A 20772-nucleotide genomic window follows, 5' to 3' on the forward strand; every position below is an offset into this window, starting at 1 on the left:
CTCATCTCTTCGTGAGCAGTGAGTACTCGGCCGCAAACACATTCATAGAAGTAAGGTACACCACTTAAACCTAGACTAATGCCGCGCCGCGGCCCCGCTCGTACTCCTACCGGGGCTATTCTAACATTCACACAAATCATCATCATCATATCAGGCAGAGGAAGTCCACTGCTGGACATAGGCCTCCCCCAAACACACAAATACAAATACTATCGTCAAATTATCGCATATGGGGTAAATTACGTCCACTTGACCTATACATTCTCAGTCACATTAGTGCTAATTACGCACTTTGAGTGTGCTTATAAATGGGTCATTTACCCTAACGAAAATGAAGAGAGAATTCATCAGTTTCCCTTGCTGGCCAGGATATTTTTTATTTTATTATATCGGGCTCTTGTTTGAGCCATGACATTTTCGAGGCAAACGTTAAGATAATCCTATGTCAATCAATTTGCTTATCTACTGTATTGTAGATAAAATGGACGAACTATAAAATGTGAATGAAGTATACATGTCTAAAACAATGAATATTGTTTTTTCTATATTTAAATCTGGCCATATTAGTTCGTCGATTGGTCGAATACCCCTTGCTCGGCCGGGCAGCGTCGCGGCGCGGGCCTATGTAATTTTATGTTCTAGGAATAATTTCCACTAGAAATAAGTATAACGAAATAAGCAGCTCTTAAGTTTTTACATCTTGTTTTCACTGACTTGTAATTATTATTGTGGTGTTTCGTTTACGCCGTTCGCTGTTTTGTTGATTACTGTAAGTGAAACTGCCCAGTCGGCGTTAAGTTCTACAAAAATAGATATCCAGTACTTTTTTAACCACATCCAGAAGAAAAATAGCATTTTGGGACCATTTTAAGTTATGACCTTAACGCGCGAGATATCTAAGTCACTCATTTAAGTACTGTTTATTTTTAACATCGAAAACATTGTACAAAGTTCAGATATCCCAATGTCTTTAAGTTAAAAGTTGTTATTTTATGAAAAAAAAATATGTCTCGGAACGTAAGTTTATTTTTTTAATACGAACGTAGATTTAATGTCGAAATTTCTCGCAGTCTCGCACTATCGCAAAAGTAAAACTATTTCGGCTAAGAATTGATTTAAGTGTACTTTTAGAATGTGTAAATATACACAATGGTTTGGGACGTGTGATTAAATATATTATGTAATCTGAATGTAGTAATGTCATATCTAAGAGGAACTCGCTATATTGGATTGAAGTCTCAAATATTTTGGCCTTGTCTTTACCTGAAATCCATCGGTCTAGACTCTAGACGGAAATTATAGCAATACATAAGATATCTAAGAATGGATTTATGCTTTCGAGTCCCGTCGCCGTCTCCGTGTATTTACACCGTGAATATAACTGACATTAACTAATCACTGTTCACTATGGAACATAGTGTTGACATGCATTTTGAAATCGCGGTATGATTTATTTAAGTTTGTCAAATAATTAGTACAATAATGTTATAAGTAGAAACTTGTAAAATGAACGTTTCTTACCGGGGACTCGGCGTAGCATTAATAAATGTACAATATGATCCTCATTTTATAAAGTTGCGAGCGCTCTTCAATGTTGTCGTACCAGGCATGGCTCACTCCGCGATTTCGTCGCGTCGCGTACACGCGGCCCACACCAATTTTGGTGTCTATGAGTAGTAGTTGCCGCGCACCGCTACGGAACTGACGCGTCCGCGTGCTTGCGGTCATATATATCGTAATAGACGCGTTTAGTTAGAGAGTGAACCTTATGTACCTAGTACTATTTATGCTGTGGTCATACAGACATAGTTTTTTAAAGTGAGGACTAGTTTGAGCGTTGACGTCGCGTCCCCGGCGTTCGCTGGATGTTATGTAATCGCCTACAAGTACCACAGTGTACTGCAGTCTCGCTTCGTGTTATGTTGGGTGCTCCAGCAGTAGATGTGTGTGGCCGACGTCGCTCCGCGGGTGTAGTAGGTGCGGCCGCTCCGGGACGCCTATATCGCGATATATAGGGTCTCATGTATCCTCTATATCACGATGTCAGGATCCCACATCTAGATTGATCCCAATTCTGTTATTTTTACCGCCTCCCGGCGCGCTCGCACCTTTATAATTAAGCTAGCTCTAAACGACATTAAATGTGTATCTGTGAATTTTTAACCTTATTTGGTTGACGTTTTTTTTTGTGTAAATGGCTGATCTGTAGCGCAGTAGTGACACGGTGTGAGCGAGCGACTGGTTCCCTTTTACAATTGGATTATAGATAATAAAGTAAATAAAAAGTTTGATATGTCTGTTTTATTTTCATCCTTGACCTCTCCTGCTGTATAAAATATACAATATCTTACAATTGTTTGATATAATTTACATAGCTTACCTATTTGTATACATAAATGGCTACATAAAGTTAGTACGGACGGATGCCGAGATACAAATTAAGTACATAAATATATTTATTTAATTGAGATTAGACAAGTAACGTAAATTAAACTTAAAACTACAAGGCGTTTTGACTTGAGCTTTGCCATTCTTACTAAATACATAAGTACAAAGTTTACATTACATCAAAAATAATCCATCGAATATTGATTGTTATTCTTTCTGTACAATTATGCCTTTTGGCATTTAAATTATTCAGAGGTAAGTCAAGTACAATACTGTAAAATAACACCTAATTTAAATTCTACACGAATTTGGCATAGAATTATGGAACGCGTTATTAGTCTATGACATAGACTAATGTCTATGATTTAGTTTGTCGACTCGGTCACTCAACATGTGGCTTTCCAGAAAAGGGTCATTATGCTTCATGTGCGATAAGGGCGTTGTAGTGCTACCTGAGTACCTACTTGGAGCGGTTGTAAGACTACCGTCTCCGTCACGATTATCAAGCCCTAGTGTCGCTCAGTAGCGCTGTTTAAGTAGTTGGTGCGGTCACTGTAAGACTCGCTACTGTTTGGTCTCCGGCTTGGGCATGGGTTTCCGCCGCCGGCGATTGTCGTCGAGCGCTAGTGTAACGCAGTACCGCCGCCTGAAAAGTTGGAGCGGTCGCTATTTTACTCGCTACAGCTTGGTCTCTGGCTTGAGCATGGGTTTCCGCCGCCGGCGATGATCGTCGAGCGCTAGTGTAGCGCAGGACCGCGGCCTGAAAAGTTGGAGCGGTCACTATTGACTCGCTACAGCTTGGTCTCCGGCTTGGGCATTGGTTTTCGTCGTCGGCGATGGTCATCGAGCGCTAGTGTAGCGCAGTACCGCCGCCTGAAAAGTTGGGGCGGTCGCTATTTGACTCGCTACAGCTTGGTCTCCGGCTTGGGCATGGGTTTCCGCCGCCGGCGATGGTCGCTGAGCGCTAGTGTAGCGCAGTACCGCCGCCTGAAAACATGAAGCGGTCGCTCAAAAGACTCGCTACAGCTTGGTCTCTGACTTGGGCATGGGTTTCCGCCGCTGGCGATGGTCGTCGAGTGGTAGTGTAGCGCAGTACCGCCGCTTGAAAAGTTGGAGCGGTCGCTATTTGACTCGCTACAGCTTGGTCTCCGGCTTGGGCATGGGTTTCCGCCGCCGGCGATGGTCGCTGAGCGCTAGTGTAGCGCAGTACCGCCGCCTGAAAACATGAAGCGGTCGCTCAAAAGACTCGCTACAGCTTGGTCTCTGACTTGGGCATGGGTTTCCGCCGCTGGCGATGGTCGTCGAGTGGTAGTGTAGCGCAGTACCGCCGCTTGAAAAGTTGGAGCGGTCGCTATTTGACTCGCTACAGCTTGGTCTCTGACTTGGGCATGGGTTTCCGCCGCTGGCGATGGTCGTCGAGTGGTAGTGTAGCGCAGTACCGCCGCTTGAAAAGTTGGAGCGGTCGCTATTTGACTCGCTACAGCTTGGTCTCCGGCTTGGGCATGGGTTTCCGCCGCCGGCGATGGTCGTCGAGCGCTAGTGTAGCGCAGTACCGCCGCCTGAAAACTTGAAGCGGTCGCTCAAAAGACTCGCTACAGCTTGGTCTCCGGCTTGGGCATTGGTTTTCGTCGTCGGCGATGGTCGTCGAGCGCTAGCGGCGCGCAGTACGGTTGTCGCGCTGAGCAGTTTGAACGGCGGTCGCTGTCGTTGTCGCCGCTGTCTACGTCACCTGCGGATGAGATGATAAGTTTCGTGTATTAGGTCAGGGATCGGCAAACCACGGGTGTGGTTTTAACCTTTTGAACGCCACACGGCGCATCCATTTACCGTGCCACTGACGCCACGAGGGTAAAATTTAGTTTTGTGAATAAATAATGCCAACCTAAAAGTGGGGTGAAAATCAACTGAGATTTTCATCAAAAAACGATCGACGTCAATTGCCGTCTATGGCGTTCAAAAGATTAATCAAAATAAAATTGGGGCTCTTCTAATGTCTTGGTTCATGACACTTCTGAGAATCGTAAAATAATGTAGGTACCTAATATTAATAAGACTAGTTTAATTCGAACAAAAGCTTCCGTAGTCACGCTGTACAAATACTGTATAGCATGAGCATGACACGACAATTTAGAAAGAAAGTGTAAGGTTTACTACACCAACTTCAGTATTTTTCTATAAACTATAAACAGCGACTTTATATGGATATATGAGCTTGCCTACCGCAAAGACCTTATTATTATATCAAGACCGTGCACTGAAGATTTTTGACTAACCATATTTGAACCGTATTTAGCTACTATTAAGGTTGAGCAAAGCAATATACAAACAAATGGGACCAATGAGAGGATAGTCGAACGTGGTGTGTCCTTTTCTAACAACATGGCCAGGGTAAGTGTAACCTATACACTTTTATGTAATAGTCATCTCTCACTCGGCCCGTTTTTTCGCAGTGTCTTGAAATAATAAATGGTCTTTGGCTTACCGTCGCTGCTGTTGTTGCTGGGCACGTGGTCGCGGAGCCGCGGCCGCCGGCGCCAGTAGCGGAACTCTCGAGGTAACGTATATGAACGCGGCAGGGAGATCTGCATACAAAATACACCATTAAACACTGCTCCGCGGATTACACAGCAAAAATCTAAAGATGATTCTTCTGTTCCAGGTAGCTAAGGATACTGGATGTTTGTAGTAATTGTAGTTCGTGAACTATATTGGCTAATAACGTAATGAGCAAAGTGCCCCAATGTCGGCTGTAATATGAGGTTAGTGAATATATCATGGAAGGTTTATAATGTGTGTAGATAAAGCAGTGTATGTAACTGTACATAATTAGGCTTTAACATTTTGGACGCCAATGACCGATATATCCGCACCGCAGGTTCAACGCCAAAGACCGATTAATCGGTCACAGACCACAGAGCAACATAGACCTACGTGCATATGCATAAAGTTCAATTTCAGTTTTGACACTGCGGTGACGTAGCGTCCGAGTGACAGCTTTTGTGTTCGACACGGCGTCGAAAAGGTTAAAACACTCCTGTGATTCTATTATGAAACTCACTGCGTTCGTTTCATAAACCCACACTCGAGTTTTAATGCCTTTCATTATGTAGCAGTCACATAAACTAATATTAATTCACCTGGCTGTCGATGTCAGAGGGCGCTCGCGGAGTGTCCCTTGCAGCGGACTCGTCGCCGCTACTGGCCGCCACCAGGCCCTCTTCCTTCTTCCTATTTCTGTGTACGGTAAGTAAAGGACGATTAGACTCACAACATTCAGTGACAGCAATAAATATGCCACAAGGCTTAAAACCATGAAGATTATTGAAAAAAAAAACAACGGGAGTGCCGGCAGAAGTGAAAACTCAATGACATTGTAACAGTTTTTCGATCAGGTCACGTGTCCGTCTTACGTCTTACGGTCACGTGACACCTGTTACGAGTTTAACATTTTTTCCACATCACAAAAAGTGCACAGCGCCGCTAAAGAAGTTTTCACTCCAAAAAAAATCAAAAGGGGCTGGCGTCCAAGACCAGCACCGAGACCATGCTGGTCGCGTTTTTATCGTCAGTCACGTTCTAAGTGCGAAAGTGACGTATGACACGACAGGATAAAAGCGACCATGCTACTGCCGCCGATGGGCCGATGAATTTCTCCATTAAGTTTCGTTTTTTCATTACGGAATTTACTTACATACCTAGTCTCTGCGAGCTACCTTCCGTCTCCATCATCAGACTACCGTTGTCACCGAAGTTGTGGTATGCTATGTTATCACCAAAAACCGGGATATTCATATTCATACCTCGACATGGAACCTAAATATATGGACAATAAGGTCTTGTTTGTATGGTTTGGCACTTTGTCCGTATCGATATTTTCAGACGTGACTGTACTGTTTCAGAATAATTTCTTAACTATTTCAAAAGGCAAACGTAAAACAGATTAAAATTAATAGAATCTTGTAAAAAATACTTACGGATAAGGCGCGCCCCAATGGCAACACCCCTCCAGATAGTGAGGTGCGAGCAGGATCTCCGGCGTCCGACACCGCTGCATCTTCCGTCTCCCTTCCTCCTTCTTCATATACGGAAACCGGTCGCAATTCTGTCCGTAACACTCATATCTCGCATCTATGCTTTGGTTAAGCAAATTTGACACGTACTCATCCTTATTATAAGGCTGATTTTCGAACCCGGAATACTCAGGCGCGTCGCTGTATATGTTATTAGGTATCCTAGATTTATCTAATTCGTAATTGTTTTCCGTGATGTAATTCCTAGGGCTATTATTTATAGTTCTAGGGCTAGCCCGGTTCGTTTCGTAGCTTCTATTCTCTGATAAAGCTAGATAATTAGGTGAATGTATAGGTCTAGAAATGTTAGGGTTTTCGTAAATGTCGTATCGTCTATGTATTTTGAGATCGTTTAGATCTGTGTTATTGTTTTGGAAGGGTTGGTTGTAGTTTTTGATTTCTGTGTAGGTTGGGTATATGTTGCATGTGTGCGGGACGGGGTAGTTTTGGTACGAGTGTGTCATTTCTATACTGGGCCAGGCGGGTTCAGCGTGGGTTTTGGCCCTAGGTATGGGTTGCCTTTGCAGGCTGCTGTATATTTCTTCGGCGGCGACGGGGGTGGTTTTGGCTAGTTTGCCCTGTTTGATTTCTTCTTCTATCACTCGGAGCTCGGCGAGCTGTTTTTGCTTCTTTTCCTGTAGTTTTTGTTGGATGTTGACGCGGGAGCCGACGCTGGAGCCTTCGTTCTCCGAAGAACCTCCCTGTAATGTTAGAAATAACGTAGGAGCGCTTTCATATTTTGTGACAGTAAAGTGTTGTGATTCGAAACTATTCTACCTAGGGATAGTTAGGCTTCCCAGCGGCTCGGAATTAATGTTCGAAACCCTAAATTTAGCACGGTACGTCGGGACATACATAATCTTTGACTCTCTTCCCAGGAAGGAAAATTTCTCGCGATAATATTAATACAACTAACTATTTTGGCTCATCGATCCAAAGAGAATCTTGGCCTCCAAAACGAGAGCGCGCCACCTGTCCCGATCCTGCGCAACTTCCTGCCAGTTGCTGATGAAATAATATACGTAATAAGATTTCTAGCAGTTCTAATCATTTTGTCACCGGCTTTCGAGTCTACTACAGACTAAACAAATAGTGTTACGAAACCGTTTTCCATGGCTGGGTAGGTCAAAGGGGGAGCGGCACTTTTATGTGGACAAACGGTCCCGTTCGATACTATCTTGCTTGGGCCACAGAATAAATAATAGTACTAGGTAAAGTGTCATTCTATGGAACTTGCTAACTATGTAAACAATAGTCACTAGTAAATTCATTATTTTTGATAATTTCAATATGGCGGTTTGTTTACATAGTTAGCAAGTTCTATAGAATGATACTTTACAGAAGGTTTACCCTCTAATAGAAGAGCGGCTTTTACGATAAATATGACCGCAAGGTAGCGCAAGTGTGAGCAGGCGTCCATTCCGTAGCGGCGCGCGGCAACTACTACTGTTAGACACCAAAACTGTGTGTGGCCGCATGTACTTGTAGCGAGACGAAATCGCGGAGTGAGCCACGCCTGGCTGGGTGCATAAGGGCTGATTTAGACGGCGTGCGAACTCGCATACGAATTTAGTTACATTGTGGATTGTTGGTTGGGTCCAATTTAACCGACCGATCAAAACTCGCAATGTAATGAAACTAGCATGCGAGTTCTCGCATCGTCTCAATGTGCCCTAAGTGTGTGTGTGTGTTGTGTTTTGTGTTGTGTGACCATAGAAGGTAGGATCGCATAGAAGTGGTATACGCGTGCCTCCGTGAGGGACAAAACATACGCAAATGCGAAACTGTGATTGGTCGAATTCATTTGTTGCCCACCATTCTCCATACTAATAAAAAGGTGGGGAACAAACAAAAAGTGAGACTGTGACAAGGACAAGCAATAATACCGCTTTCTCTGCTACTCCTACTCCGTTCTGTCAGTTACCCCCACTACTCATGCCAGATCCAGGTATATCCTAGATTCATGTGTGTGACAGACAAGACATCCTCCAGACTGAGCATAGTAGCGCTACCCCCTCTGCCACAAATATACGGTAGTTTTACTCCATTTTCGAGTCAAGTGTCTTTGTGTGACGCCCAAGTGTCTTTGAACGGACCAATCACGGCACGGGACTCGCTCACCTCGTCTCCCGCACCCCTGTATTTTTGGCAGCATCGGTTTCATGAAATAATTGCTCTACGCTCCGTCTAGAGCGGCGGTCGGCATGTAATATTGAGAAACGACAATGTCTGATAGTCATAAATATTAACAAAGTGCGGCCCGCGTCAACTTACTCATCGTTAACTACGCTACTAAAACTACGCAAAAAAAGGTTGCCGACCGCTGGTCTAGAGGATTCCTAGTCTATGGCTGTGTGTGACTTACGTGGTGGTTGTGCGGCAGCGGGCGTCGCCAGAAGGCGGCGTGGGGTGCGGCGGGGGCGGGGGCGGGCTGGGGCGCGGCGGGGGCGGGCGCGGCGGGGGGCGGCACGAACGATGTGGGCTTCTTCTTCTTGCGCAGCGCCGCGCTACAACACAACCATTGTCATTACCTGGGCCGTGTTGCATAATAAGCTACAACTAATATTACAAGCGGAACTCCTTTTCTAATTCCACTTATTAGAAAAGGAGTTCCGCTTGTAATATTAGTTGTAGTTTGTTATGCAATAGGCCCCTGGACGTGTTTTTTCCCCGGATCCTGTTTTTCAACTTTCCGCGTCCCTCTTACGTCTCCGTTTCAGTTAGGAATCGTAAGTTACAATACCAGCAGGTTTCGATTAAAAAAAAAATATATATATATATAATTCAAAATTGAAGCATCCTGCAATTGTAATTTTCTACTATAATTCGAGCGTAGACACACTGGCACCATCCCACCTCCAACGGACTACTGTAAAAGCGGGCGGAGCGGCGGAAAGCGCCGAAATTCTAAAACGTAACAAATATAAGAGCCTCGGTAGAGAGTACCATTTTGTACCATTTGGTGTTGAAACTCTAGGTCCATGGGGTCCCAGCGCGCATAAGTTGTTCGCAGAAATCGCGAAGCGTCTGGTTGACGTAACTGGTGACCGAAGAGCTGGCGGCTACCTCGCACAACGTATCAGCATTGCGATACAGCGAGGAAATGCCGCCAGCATCCTTGGTACAATGCCTCAAGGGCCTATTTTAGATTTAAGCTAGTTATTAATTTCGTTTAGTAGTACAACTGTATATATATTGTATGTAAATAAATGATTAAAAAAATTCGAATTTTGATATAGAAAAAGTAATAATTTAAATGAAAAGTACCTGCTATTAACTGGATTTGTGAAGCGACAGTTGAACACGCCCGGAATAACAGGATTATCCGCATTGTTGGCTTGTTTACCTAGAATATAAACAAACAATATTTATGTTAAGGGCAGAAAAACTGACAATGGAAAATAAAATAATGATTTCGATTGATTTTAACCTTTTGAACGCCAAACGGCGCATCCATTTGCCGTGCCACTGACGCCACGGGGGTAAAATTTAGTTTTGTGAATAAATAATGCCAACCTAAAAGTGGGGTGTTTTTCAGTAGATTTTTATCAAAAAACGATCGACGTCAAATGCCGTCTTTGGCGTCGTTGTCACGATTTTGTGTTGACGTCAATTGCCGTCTGTGGCGCTCAAAAGGTTAAAATAAAAAAAAATATTATATGGGTTTTATATACACATTAATATATGTGTACATATTACTGAAGTTAGTATTACCGTTTTTGTTTTGTGACGATGCATTTGTACTATTCGTACCCTGTTGATTTTCTCCTAACATGTAACCCAATCTTCGCACGTGAAAATATCTGAAACACCAGAAAAGGTTTAATTACACATTAACATAACGCATAAAGCGTGACCTGTACGTAGTAATATTTAGCTTTTTTTCCATACTTTACAACTAAAGACTTTCAATTTTATTTTATTCTAGGTAGTTTCTCTTAAAGATTTAATAATCCTTCCATACTTTATGTTCGGTTGAGATTTAACAACAGACCAGCATGTAGAGCAGCATGCAGGCCAGGCCCGAGACATAAGCGGCGGCGGAGAAGCCCACGACGGACATGTTCGCTCGCGGCGCGGCCCACCACCACGCCACCAATAGTAGGGCGTTCTCAACGAACATGACGATGTAGAACCGAGCCCAGTTTGCCCGTGTCAGTGTCTCCCCACTGGTATTGGTGTAACAGACCTGTAGTAGAGCAGCATGCAGGCCAGGCCCGAGACATAAGCGGCGGCGGAGAAGCCCACGACGGACATGTTCGCTCGCGGCGCGGCACACCACCACGCCACCAATAGTAGGGCGTTCTCAACGAACATGACGATGTAGAACCGAGCCCAGTTTGCCCGTGTCAGTGTCTCCCCACTGGTATTGGTGTAACAGACCTGTAGTAGAGCAGCATGCAGGCCAGGCCGGAGACATAAGCGGCGGCGGAGAAGCCCACGACGGACATGTTCGCTCGCGGCGCGGCCCACCACCACGCCACCAGGAGCAGAGCGTTCTCTACGAACATGACGATGTAGAACCGAGCCCAGTTTGCCCGAAGTCAGTGTCTCCCCACTGGTATTAGTATAACAGACCTGTAGTAGAGCAGCATGCAGGCCAGGCCCGAGACATAAGCGGCGGCGGAGAAGCCCACGACGGACAAGTTCGCTCGCGGCGCGGCCCACCACCACGCCACCAATAGCAGAGCGTTCTCTACGAACATGACGATGTAGAACCGAGCCCAGTTTGCCCGTGTCAGTGTCTCCCCACTGGTATTGGTGTAACAGACCTGTAGTAGAGCAGCATGCAGGCCAGGCCGGAGACATAAGCGGCGGCGGAGAAGCCCACGACGGACATGTTCGCTCGCGGCGCGGCCCACCACCACGCCACCAGAAGCAGAGCGTTCTCTACGAACATGACGATGTAGAACCGAGCCCAGTTTGCCCGAAGTCAGTGTCTCCCCACTGGTATTAGTATAACAGACCTGTAGTAGAGCAGCATGCAGGCCAGGCCCGAGACATAAGCGGCGGCGGAGAAGCCCACGACGGACAAGTTCGCTCGCGGCGCGGCCCACCACCACGCCACCAATAGCAGAGCGTTCTCTACGAACATAACGATGTAGAACGCCACCTACAACAATAGTACATTTATTGTAGATCTGTATCATTTATGTATTATTAGAGACTAATTCAAAGGTGTATGTGAAGTCCCCAATCCGTATTAGGCTAGCGTGGGGACTATAGCCCGAGCCCTCTCGCGCATGAGAGGCTTGCGCCCAGCAGTGAGACATATAGGGTGAATTTTTTATTATTATTTAGAGACAAATTATTGTGGAAACAGTAATTTGTCAATTAGCGATTTTAGCACCACCTGCACCTGCATACAAATATGTATGCAGGGGTGTCAAGCTAATAGGTTAGCTGACTGTATAGTGACAATTGGCGGTGCGAGAATCACAATGGTTATGTAGATTTCTCTTGCCACTATGGCATTCATGTATGGGGCACATGGGCATTTTCATTTTAACTTGTACTTTAAAGCGCGACTTTATTCGTGTTTCAGTAACGTCTAACCGTCACATTCCTGACAAAATGTATTGGATTTGACATTAACTGTCAGTTTTGTGACGATTGCTAACCGGCCGTTATTGGTACACAGTTACGTGAAAATGCCCACATATGTATTTCAGACGTTCACAATGTATGAAATAAGCAAATAACTTACCATCTTCTGCTTATGCCTATGCTCTTGCAGATTTACATAAGCTAGCACGTAAACGGCAGCTATTAGCGCGGCTAGTAGAGCTTTCCGCCCGCGACCGACGCGCTCGCCGTCGAACACGTTCTTGGGCGAGATGAGCCACAGGAACATTGAGACCCAGTGGAGACCTGAAGCAGGTTAACAGGTTAACGGTTTGCAGTGTCATTCACTGTCATTTTGTTAGTACGAATACACACACACACACATATACACACACACACACACACACACACATACACACACATACACACACACACACACACACACACACACACACACACACACACACACACACACAGAGCTGATACGCTAGTATTGGCAGGTGATCTTACCTATAACTAAGAAGACCCAGTATTCGTAGACTAGAGCGTACGCGGTGAGCGCGCATATACGCGCGGAGATCGTCCCCAACCGCCAGAGGAACTGGGCAAACAAGACAAACACATTAGTTATTTTACTGGCTACGCTAACTCTGCACAAACTTGGCAACAAGGCAATGAAAATGAACGGCCTCCTAGCCTAGTCGGGAGTGACCCTTCCTACGAAGCAGGAGGTCCCGGGTTCGAATCCTGGTTAGGCATTTATTTGTGTGTTCATCACAAATATTTGTTCCTGAGTTATGGATGTTTCCTATGTATATAAGCAGAGTTTGGACAATTTATCACAAAAATAAATATTGTATGGAACATGATACAATTTTTTTAACAATTTTGAACTGCAGTTTTTGAGTATAATCTGGAAATTTTATAAAGATACTGTGTACATAATATGAATTTAATAAATCTTGTCCTATTTTGAGATATAAATGATTTTTTATGGTTTTGCGATGATTTGTCCGATCACTGTATATAAGTATTTATATATTTGTGTATAGTATATATATCGTCGTCTAGTACCCACAACACAAGCCTTATTGAGCTTTACTGTGGGACTAGATCGATCTATCTTCTTCAACCTAGCGTTTTCCCGGCCTAGCGCCAGGGTCCGCTTTCCTGCTCAGTCTTCTCCACTTTGCCCGGTCTTCGGCATCCTCAGGTGTGAGATTGTTCTCTTGCATGTCCGCTGTCACGTCCAGCCAGCGCTTCTTAGGCCTACCGCGGCCGCGTGATCTAGGGCTTTGGACAGTGAGATTGAGACATCTTTAAAATTAAAAAAAAAAAAAGGAATCATACTTGAACAATAACACCAAGCCAGGTCAACACCAGTCGGTGCACGTTCCGCAGACGCACGTTTTTGCTGAAGCTCGCCAGCGCCCAGCACACGGAGAAGAGCGAGAGAGACGCCGATATCACGTTCAACTCTGCGAACGCTGCGTTGCCAGCTGTAGAAGAAATATTTATTAAAAGAAATGGATACAAAGCAAGGATGAGTTAGACCACAGAATAAGTACCAGTACAGTCGAAGTCAAAAATAAGTTTACACTTTTGCACCGTACTCCTTTGTGATAAGACGAAAAAAGTCGACTGTACTACGGGGCTATTCATAAATTACGTCATTTCAAATTAGGGGGGGGGGGGTCTGGACATCGGATGACGGTAACATGAAGTAGGAGGAAATGGGGTCATTTGAAGCATGATTTTTGGATGATTATAGGGGGGGGGGGGGGGTCAAAAATCGCCAAAAATCGATGACGTAATTTATGGACAGCCCCTACCGTACAGAAAGGACACTTCCTACAAAACCGAAGTTTGCAGCGATTCAGGGTCAAATCATGATATCCCTTTCTAACTTATGACACTATCTCTTTCGGCTATTTAGGATTGTCAAAATTCAAGTCATTATCTGTGGTCGTGCACGCAAAGGGACTTCAAGTTGTGTCAACCCTAATAATTGCTCGGAGCAATGCTGAGCCGAACGGAGCCGAGTTTGCCCGAGGTCAGGAGTGTCTCCCCACTGGTTTTAGACCAAGATAAGTCTGCAGAGCGATTTTGATAGCCCAGACTGTGCAAGTGTTGTTTTAAGCGTCAAACTTCTATGAAATTATGACGTATAAATAACGCAGTTTGGGCTATCAAAATCGCTGCAGACTTGTCTTGGTTTAACACGGACACATTTAGTGTGTGTCTCGCTCACTCTCTGGAGCGACGTGCGAATCCGCATCCAATTTGGACGATTATCCACAGACAGATAGACAGACATTAGCGTTAAACAGGGTTTTTTTTCAGAAAAAGTGGAACCATTTACTTTTTTTCGATAAACTATCAACTTTTGGGTTATTTAGACTCAGCATCACGAGTACTACTGAATGAGACAAAGAAAAAAAGTGTCTCCAGTTTTTCATACAAATTTTGGGTGTTAGTTTTGTAACGGTCCATACAAAATGTATGTGAAAATGCTTTACAAAACTGTATTTTTTTTTGGAACACTTCTTTTTTCTTTTTAAATCGATAGTCCTCGTGATCCTGAGTAGAAATAACCCAAAAGTTGATGAATTTTCGAAAAAAAGCGAAACGGTACACTTTTAAGTGAAAATGCCCATATAACCCCCCTTTTTTCGTCGGGGGTTAACGATAATAATAAAATTGATCCCATTACCCAGTGGCCCAGTAGCTGCCCCTTTCTCAGAACCCCATCATATATATTGACTACATTTTGAGTTATTTCTTGTTATCATCAGCGAATTAGGCCTAGGCCCGGGCCTACTGGGCCTTAGGGCAAATCCGCCACTGCCATTACCAGGTGAAATCCCCGGAGAATCCAGCGGCTCAGGCTCGGGCTCCTCTCGTAGCAGCACGTGCAACTGCAGCAGCAGCATCGGGGCCGCCTCGCAGAACGCGTGCACCAGGCGCAGCATGCCTGCAAATAATGCACTATGATAAAAAAAAAATATTCCAGACAACATCGATCCATAGGTATACTTCTTCTTCTTTATATTTAAAGGGGCCCACTGATTAACAGTCCGCCGGACGGTATCGGCCTGTCAGTTGTTCGGAACTGTCAAAATCTTGTTCTAACTGACAGGCCGATACCGTCCGGCGGACTGTTAATCAGTGGGCCCCTTAAGAGCTGTGCTCTTGTCGGTGGAACAATCTCGAACTCGTCCGGTCCTTTGCCAACTATATACATTTATGATAAAATTAGGTATAACATAAAGATTCATGACTAGAAATTAAAATTAAATTAAAATGAGTATTTGATAACTGATAAAATATAAAATAACTTGACAATTAATTAATAGGTAATAATAAAATTCATTGATTATTAAAAGATTATAATTATAAACCAAACCAAACCATGTTAAAACTATGTTTAAGATAACTTGATCTCGGTACCGACTTGGCGCTTCCACGCCCCCTGAGGGCCTGCTGCGAATATCTTCATCAATCGTTTGTCTGTTTGCATCTATCGCAAGAGCGACAGAGAGACGATAGAATGTTTGCGGTAGGGCCTCTGATTGTAAACACCCATACCTATAGTGTGTAAGCCATTTGAGGGTAGATGAAAACATTACATGATCAAATAATGTAGGTTAAAGTCAGGTCGTTCGGTGACAGATCCAGGTGGTTTTGTATTTGGTTGGTTAGTCAAATGGTTAGAAAATGTTCAAATTATTTGTTTACTTTTATTAAAGTACCTAAAGATACAGAGTATAATAAATGTCTTGCGTAGGGTCTCTGATACGCTCTCCCGGCGCAAAGTCACGTGGCCATGATGCCTTTGTGCCATAGAGGCGGGCGAATATGACACGCTATTGGTCTGGACGCCTGCGGTGATCTTATGCGAAATCCAACAAAGCACCACAGAATAAATAATAGTACTAGGTCCAGAAGGTTCACTCTCTAACAAAAAGCGTCTATTACGACAGATATGGCCGCAAGGTGGCGCAAGCGCGAGCAGGTTGGTGTGGGCCGCATGTACTTGTACCGACGCGGAGTGGGCCACGCCTGGCAGTACTTACACAGATCCCGCACTTGGTGTTTAACGCGCGGTGTGCTGGTGTCGACGGGGGCAAGGAGGCGCGCGTACCGCCACAGCACGCCCAGCTGCAGGCAGTGCAGCGCCGCCACCGCCCACGGGCGTTGCGTGCGCCCGTCCGCGCCCCACACGGATAGGTACCAGCGGAGGGATAGGACCTGGAAAATAACATAATTATAGTCTGGCAGACAATCTGTCAGTAGAAAAAGACGCGAAGTACAAACAAGAGCCAGACCCACATTTTTAAAATTTAGAATAGAATATTTTTATTGACAATAGAAAACGATCTTACAGACATAGGTAGATCCCAAACTAGGCTATGCCTGTGACTTGGGCTCCTAGAATGCAGTTGACATTAGAAAATTTTACAGAAAATATTAAGCACTTATTATAATTTACGGCCGTTATCTACGGACCGAATTGGTTTGTCAAAATATATTTTAAACTAGTAGAGTCTACAGTCCATCTAAGCTCTCTGCAGTCTCTGCACTGACTTTGAAGTGACAAAGTGTATAAAATAATAAGTAGTCTGGAGAAAAAAAGTGTGTATAAAATATTTATAGTATAAATGTGGTATAAATATAGTAGGCGCGAATGGTTGATATCCTATACTATATTCTGGCAAACCCACTTTATCCGTAGAAAAAGGTGCGATATTCAAATTTTCTATGGGAGGTCAACTCATCGAAACTACATTTTTGAAATTTGCTGTCTTTTTCTCCTAACGGAAATGGCATGCCAAACTATATATACATTTTGAATTTCGCGCCTTTTTGACGCTTACGGCTCGGCCACGACATCGAGCGACTTGCGACGGCGGGAGCAATAACCATAGTTTGGAGCGAAAGGTCCGATCGCTGTGTCACGCTCCAACCTATGGTTATCGCTCCCGCCCACTCCCGCCGTCGCAAGTCGCTCGATGTCGTTATGGTGGCACCTCCACACTATATTGCTGCCAAGTCGGTGCAGTGTTAGCTTCGATAGGATAGTCAACTCCAGTTACGGGTTAACGTGTCTGTGTGTTTATTAAGGGTTTATTGCACACCCACCTGCGTTATAAGAAGCGACGTGACGACTATAGATATGGCGGCCGCGAACGTGGCCTTATAGCCGCGTTCGAGCAGCGCGTAGCTCATCACAACGTCGAACACGACGTCGCAGAAGTAACCGGCCAGCGAGATCACGTTGAACAGCACGTCGCAGAGAGGCAGGAACTCCGCCATTTCGTAACATTTCTCTTGATTGGCTAGCTGTAACATAAAAGCTGTTTTAATTTTTGTTTGTTACTAAACGTGAATGAAGAATGCGTGGAACGGAACGCGGCGTTTATGCGTTTTGTTATCGCTGCCGAGAAAGCGGAAAATCAATACCATGATATTTCAAATGTAATAGTAAAAAGGAAAATTTATTGATGAGAATAAACGCTCAATATAAAATCTGAATAAATATTTCTATGGGACAGTCTAACAAGTTTTCTATGCGACGATATCCTTTCGCGCCTACATTTTTCAAATTTGCCGCCTTTTTCTACTGACAAGATCTGCTTGACCCAGTATAATTATACTGTAAAAAAAAACATTTAATTTTTCCCAAAAAACTGACGATATAAAACTGAATGATCATGAAAGCATCGAACGAAACGCAAACCAAACATTGTTGACGTTTTTATTTCGACGTTGATTGACGTAAGAGGTTAGGTTAACTTTGGTTGTGAAATCGAACTTACTTTTTACTATTTTCGACCGCTTGTTGTATTGAAAAATGTCGAATTACCCAGATTTTGGTAAAATCGGTAAGGACTCATCGAGGGCGGCGTGTAAAAAGTGTGGTTATGCTGGCCACTTAACTTTTCAGTGTAGAAACTTTATTAAAGTAAGTATTTGTTATTTGAGCTAATTTTACAATATTATTATCGGCTATAGTGAAATTAGATAGGACATGTTCATATGTATATATCTATTTATACGTTACTGATCTCTTTTTGGTGCCTTAGTAACAGAAACAATTATGAATCATTGAACCATTAGGAACATTTATCAAAAATGTCTATGTTGTATTTGTAAAACAATCAAGAAGAAAAACTGCCAACTTTTATCAATAACTTTTTTCTTTTGCATGACTAATACAAAAGTCAGAAGGAAAGGAATTGATTTTAGACCATGTAACTACTGAGCTGATTTTGAACAATGATGTATTGTCAATCAACTTTTTACTATTCCTAAATAATCTCTCTATAAAACGACTATAATAATAGTCCTTTTATTGTTTTGACACATTCATAGCAACGCTTAGTTAGTTAGTGCTTCTGGGCATTTTCTGCAAATTGACAACCATTCTGTCTATTTTGCGTGAAACAAGGTAGCGCTACTCTAACCACCCCAGTTCCTCCATTAAGCCTAGCAATGCTTTCAGGTTGCTGACTGCCTCTTTTAGCAACCCTTAAACTTTTCTATACAGAAATTAACCTATGTTTCGCTGGAACAAAACATAATCAACATTCTTGCTGAAGTATTAGTATAACTTGTCACCAAGCCTACTTTTTACTGGTGCAAGGCTCTGATAAACAAATATACAAGCTAAATTCCCTTTATTAAATAGTATTTATAATTGTGTCAATAAACTTCAAACTCGGGTAAATCCATTCGACCCTCTCAGCAAATATCTACCATCCTACCCTATAACCTTTTCTTATATCTACCATCCTACCCTATAACCTTTTCTTAATACCAAAATCGCATAATTTGACAGATGGATTTACCCGAGTTTGAAGTGAAGCAACTCAATTGAAAAACATTATTGTTTGATTAACAGGTAGACCCAAACAAAGAGATAGTCCTAGACGTAAGCAGCACAAGTAGTGACAGTGAGCAAGACTATGCCACTCCGCTGCAGAGCCTCCGCGAGATAGAGTTACGTAAGAAACTGGAAGAGAAGCTAAAGAGAGCTCGGGAGAAGAAGAGCAAGAAGAGTAAAAAGAAAAGATCTAGGTTAGTATTTAACCCCTTGAAAATATTCATACCTAGTTCATATCCTTTCTCAAAAGCCAGGGCATGAGTAAAGAGCTCTAAAAGGCACTATAACATAGAAACACTAGTAACATTTAGTTATATAGTAATAACATTTACACAGATAAGAAATTGGAGTAGAATTATATACAAAAATATAATAGGAGAAATTATGATCTACTTACGGGTCTCTATTGTTTCCCAAATAGTTTTAAGTCATAATGTATTGTTTGTCGGAATTTTCGTTACTCATAATTGGTTTTTCTCAGATCGCGTAACTTTTCAGGATTGCCATAAAGCAAACCTAACCTAACCTATCTATAGAATAACCTTACGAAAATCCTGAAAAGTTAACGTTTCAGTTTTATGACTAACGATAATATGACAAACAATACATTATGACTTAAAACTTTATGGGAAACAAAGGGACTCTACTTATATAAAAAAAAACAAACTAAAACTAAACCTAACTAAAATTAAAAATCTCTAAAACCTACCTTCTAAGCCTAGGCCCCCCCATATTATATAGTTGTATATAGTTATTTCATATAGTAGACTTGTCACATCATAATCTTCGTCTATAAGTAATTTTCTGCTAAAGTAACTACATACCACAGAAATATGTAAATTTTATGAAAACTCAGTAACTGCCTCAATGAGTAATTGTTATAGAGAAAAATACAGTTTGGCATTAAATATTTATTTTTTAATATCTTATTTCATTATTTATTTTAGATCGTCAAGTTCATCAGCATCAAGTAGCTCATCATCATCATCAGATTCAGAGAGCAGTGACTCAGAAGAAGAAAAGAGGAAAAAGAAAAAGAAGAAATCCAAAAAGAGCAAATCTAAGAAGTCTCATAAGGAAAAGAAGAAGAGTAGGAAATGATATTACTTTTTAATGTTTAGTACATATAATAAAATTATGACAAATGAAAACAGGTAGAGATAGACCAAGAAAAGTCTGCAGCGATTTTGATAGCCCACGCAGTGTGTTATTTAAAGTTTGACGTTTAAAATAACACTTGCACTACATGGGCAATCAAAATCACTGCAGACTTTTCTTGGTCTAACTCTAGAGTGTGTTTCAGTGAATCCGAATGCTTAAGAATGTTGAGTATTATTGGCACCATTGGTATTAGATTACGTGACATTCTTAAGTATTTAGAATTACTTAGAATACCCCTTGTATTTTGTGTAGGAATTACACAAAATGATCCGCTGCTGTTTTCTATAATGAATTAAATTACCTCTATAGTTAATTGAAAACTATTTAACAAGAACGCTTCTGTGGATAGTGAGGCTCTTGTACAAGAGGTTACCTATAAGTTTAATTACAAGTTATATGGGAGTTTGTATCAATTTTTACTAGTGTTACAGATTTGTAATAGATCATTGTAATTGAAGGCTGAATTAAATATTTTGTATTTTAAAAATTTAGTATTTAAGTATATTGATAATTGTGTCATAATTAAATAAATTGCATTTTAGTAATACATATGTGTTTACTTTTAAAAAGTTAGGGAAGGTCTCCTAGGATCATTTTGGCGTAGCAGTACGGGATCTGGTAGCTGCCCTCAGTGCCCATTTAAAAAATCCATTCTATATAACTGATCATGCCTGACATTGACATTGATGTGCAAATACATGA

General features: G+C 42.5%; 3 protein-coding genes and 1 long non-coding RNA gene across 6 annotated transcripts in view; 2 read left to right on the top strand and 2 right to left on the bottom strand.

Annotated features, from left to right (window-relative positions):
- Positions 1–2291, top strand: part of LOC134800718 (protein DEK) — a 31665-nt gene extending 29374 nt beyond the window's left edge. For all 3 annotated transcript variants that reach the window (XR_010145558.1, XM_063773232.1, XM_063773233.1), the window contains one exon: positions 1–2291. Coding sequence is in view for 2 of the 3 variants with exons in the window: in XM_063773232.1 (XP_063629302.1) it covers positions 1–15 (15 nt within the window). In the remaining variant the exon portion in view is untranslated.
- The window catches only part of LOC134800861 (uncharacterized), a 176467-nt gene that overhangs the window by 19811 nt on the left and 135884 nt on the right, over positions 1–20772 (bottom strand). The gene's annotated exons all lie outside the window — the stretch shown is intronic.
- Positions 2284–20772, bottom strand: part of LOC134800830 (XK-related protein 7-like) — a 19768-nt gene continuing 1279 nt past the window's right edge. The window contains exons 2-15 of the mRNA XM_063773387.1: positions 17166–17366; positions 16100–16274; positions 14878–14997; positions 13374–13522; positions 12534–12624; positions 12166–12329; positions 11426–11571; positions 10173–10261; positions 9726–9804; positions 8824–8965; positions 6363–7159; positions 5526–5622; positions 4871–4970; positions 2284–4117 (exon numbers count right to left, since the gene is read on the bottom strand). Coding sequence (XP_063629457.1) covers positions 3981–4117; positions 4871–4970; positions 5526–5622; positions 6363–7159; positions 8824–8965; positions 9726–9804; positions 10173–10261; positions 11426–11571; positions 12166–12329; positions 12534–12624; positions 13374–13522; positions 14878–14997; positions 16100–16274; positions 17166–17339 — 2460 coding nt within the window. The 5' untranslated portion in view covers positions 17340–17366 and the 3' untranslated portion in view covers positions 2284–3980. The remainder of the gene's footprint in view (positions 4118–4870; positions 4971–5525; positions 5623–6362; positions 7160–8823; positions 8966–9725; positions 9805–10172; positions 10262–11425; positions 11572–12165; positions 12330–12533; positions 12625–13373; positions 13523–14877; positions 14998–16099; positions 16275–17165; positions 17367–20772) is intronic.
- Positions 17802–20089, top strand: LOC134800808 (protein SREK1IP1-like). The gene is made up of 3 exons (XM_063773362.1): positions 17802–17988; positions 18928–19103; positions 19857–20089. The coding sequence occupies exons 1-3, from the start codon at positions 17878–17880 to the stop codon at positions 20008–20010; spliced, it is 441 nt and encodes a 146-aa protein (XP_063629432.1). The 5' UTR covers positions 17802–17877; the 3' UTR covers positions 20011–20089.

This window comes from Cydia splendana, chromosome 20, assembly GCF_910591565.1.
Source record: "Cydia splendana chromosome 20, ilCydSple1.2, whole genome shotgun sequence".
Classification (NCBI taxonomy): domain Eukaryota; kingdom Metazoa; phylum Arthropoda; class Insecta; order Lepidoptera; family Tortricidae; genus Cydia; species Cydia splendana.

Bases quoted from the DNA above. Each gene is read 5' to 3' on its own strand.
- LOC134800808 (XM_063773362.1), top strand. From the start codon at position 17,878: ATGTCGAATTACCCAGATTTTGGTAAAATCGGTAAGGACTCATCGAGG. The intron at 17,989-18,927 runs GTAAGTATTTGT...TTTGATTAACAG, and splicing joins AGTGTAGAAACTTTATTAAA to GTAGACCCAAACAAAGAGAT. The intron at 19,104-19,856 runs GTTAGTATTTAA...TATTTATTTTAG, and splicing joins AGTAAAAAGAAAAGATCTAG to ATCGTCAAGTTCATCAGCAT.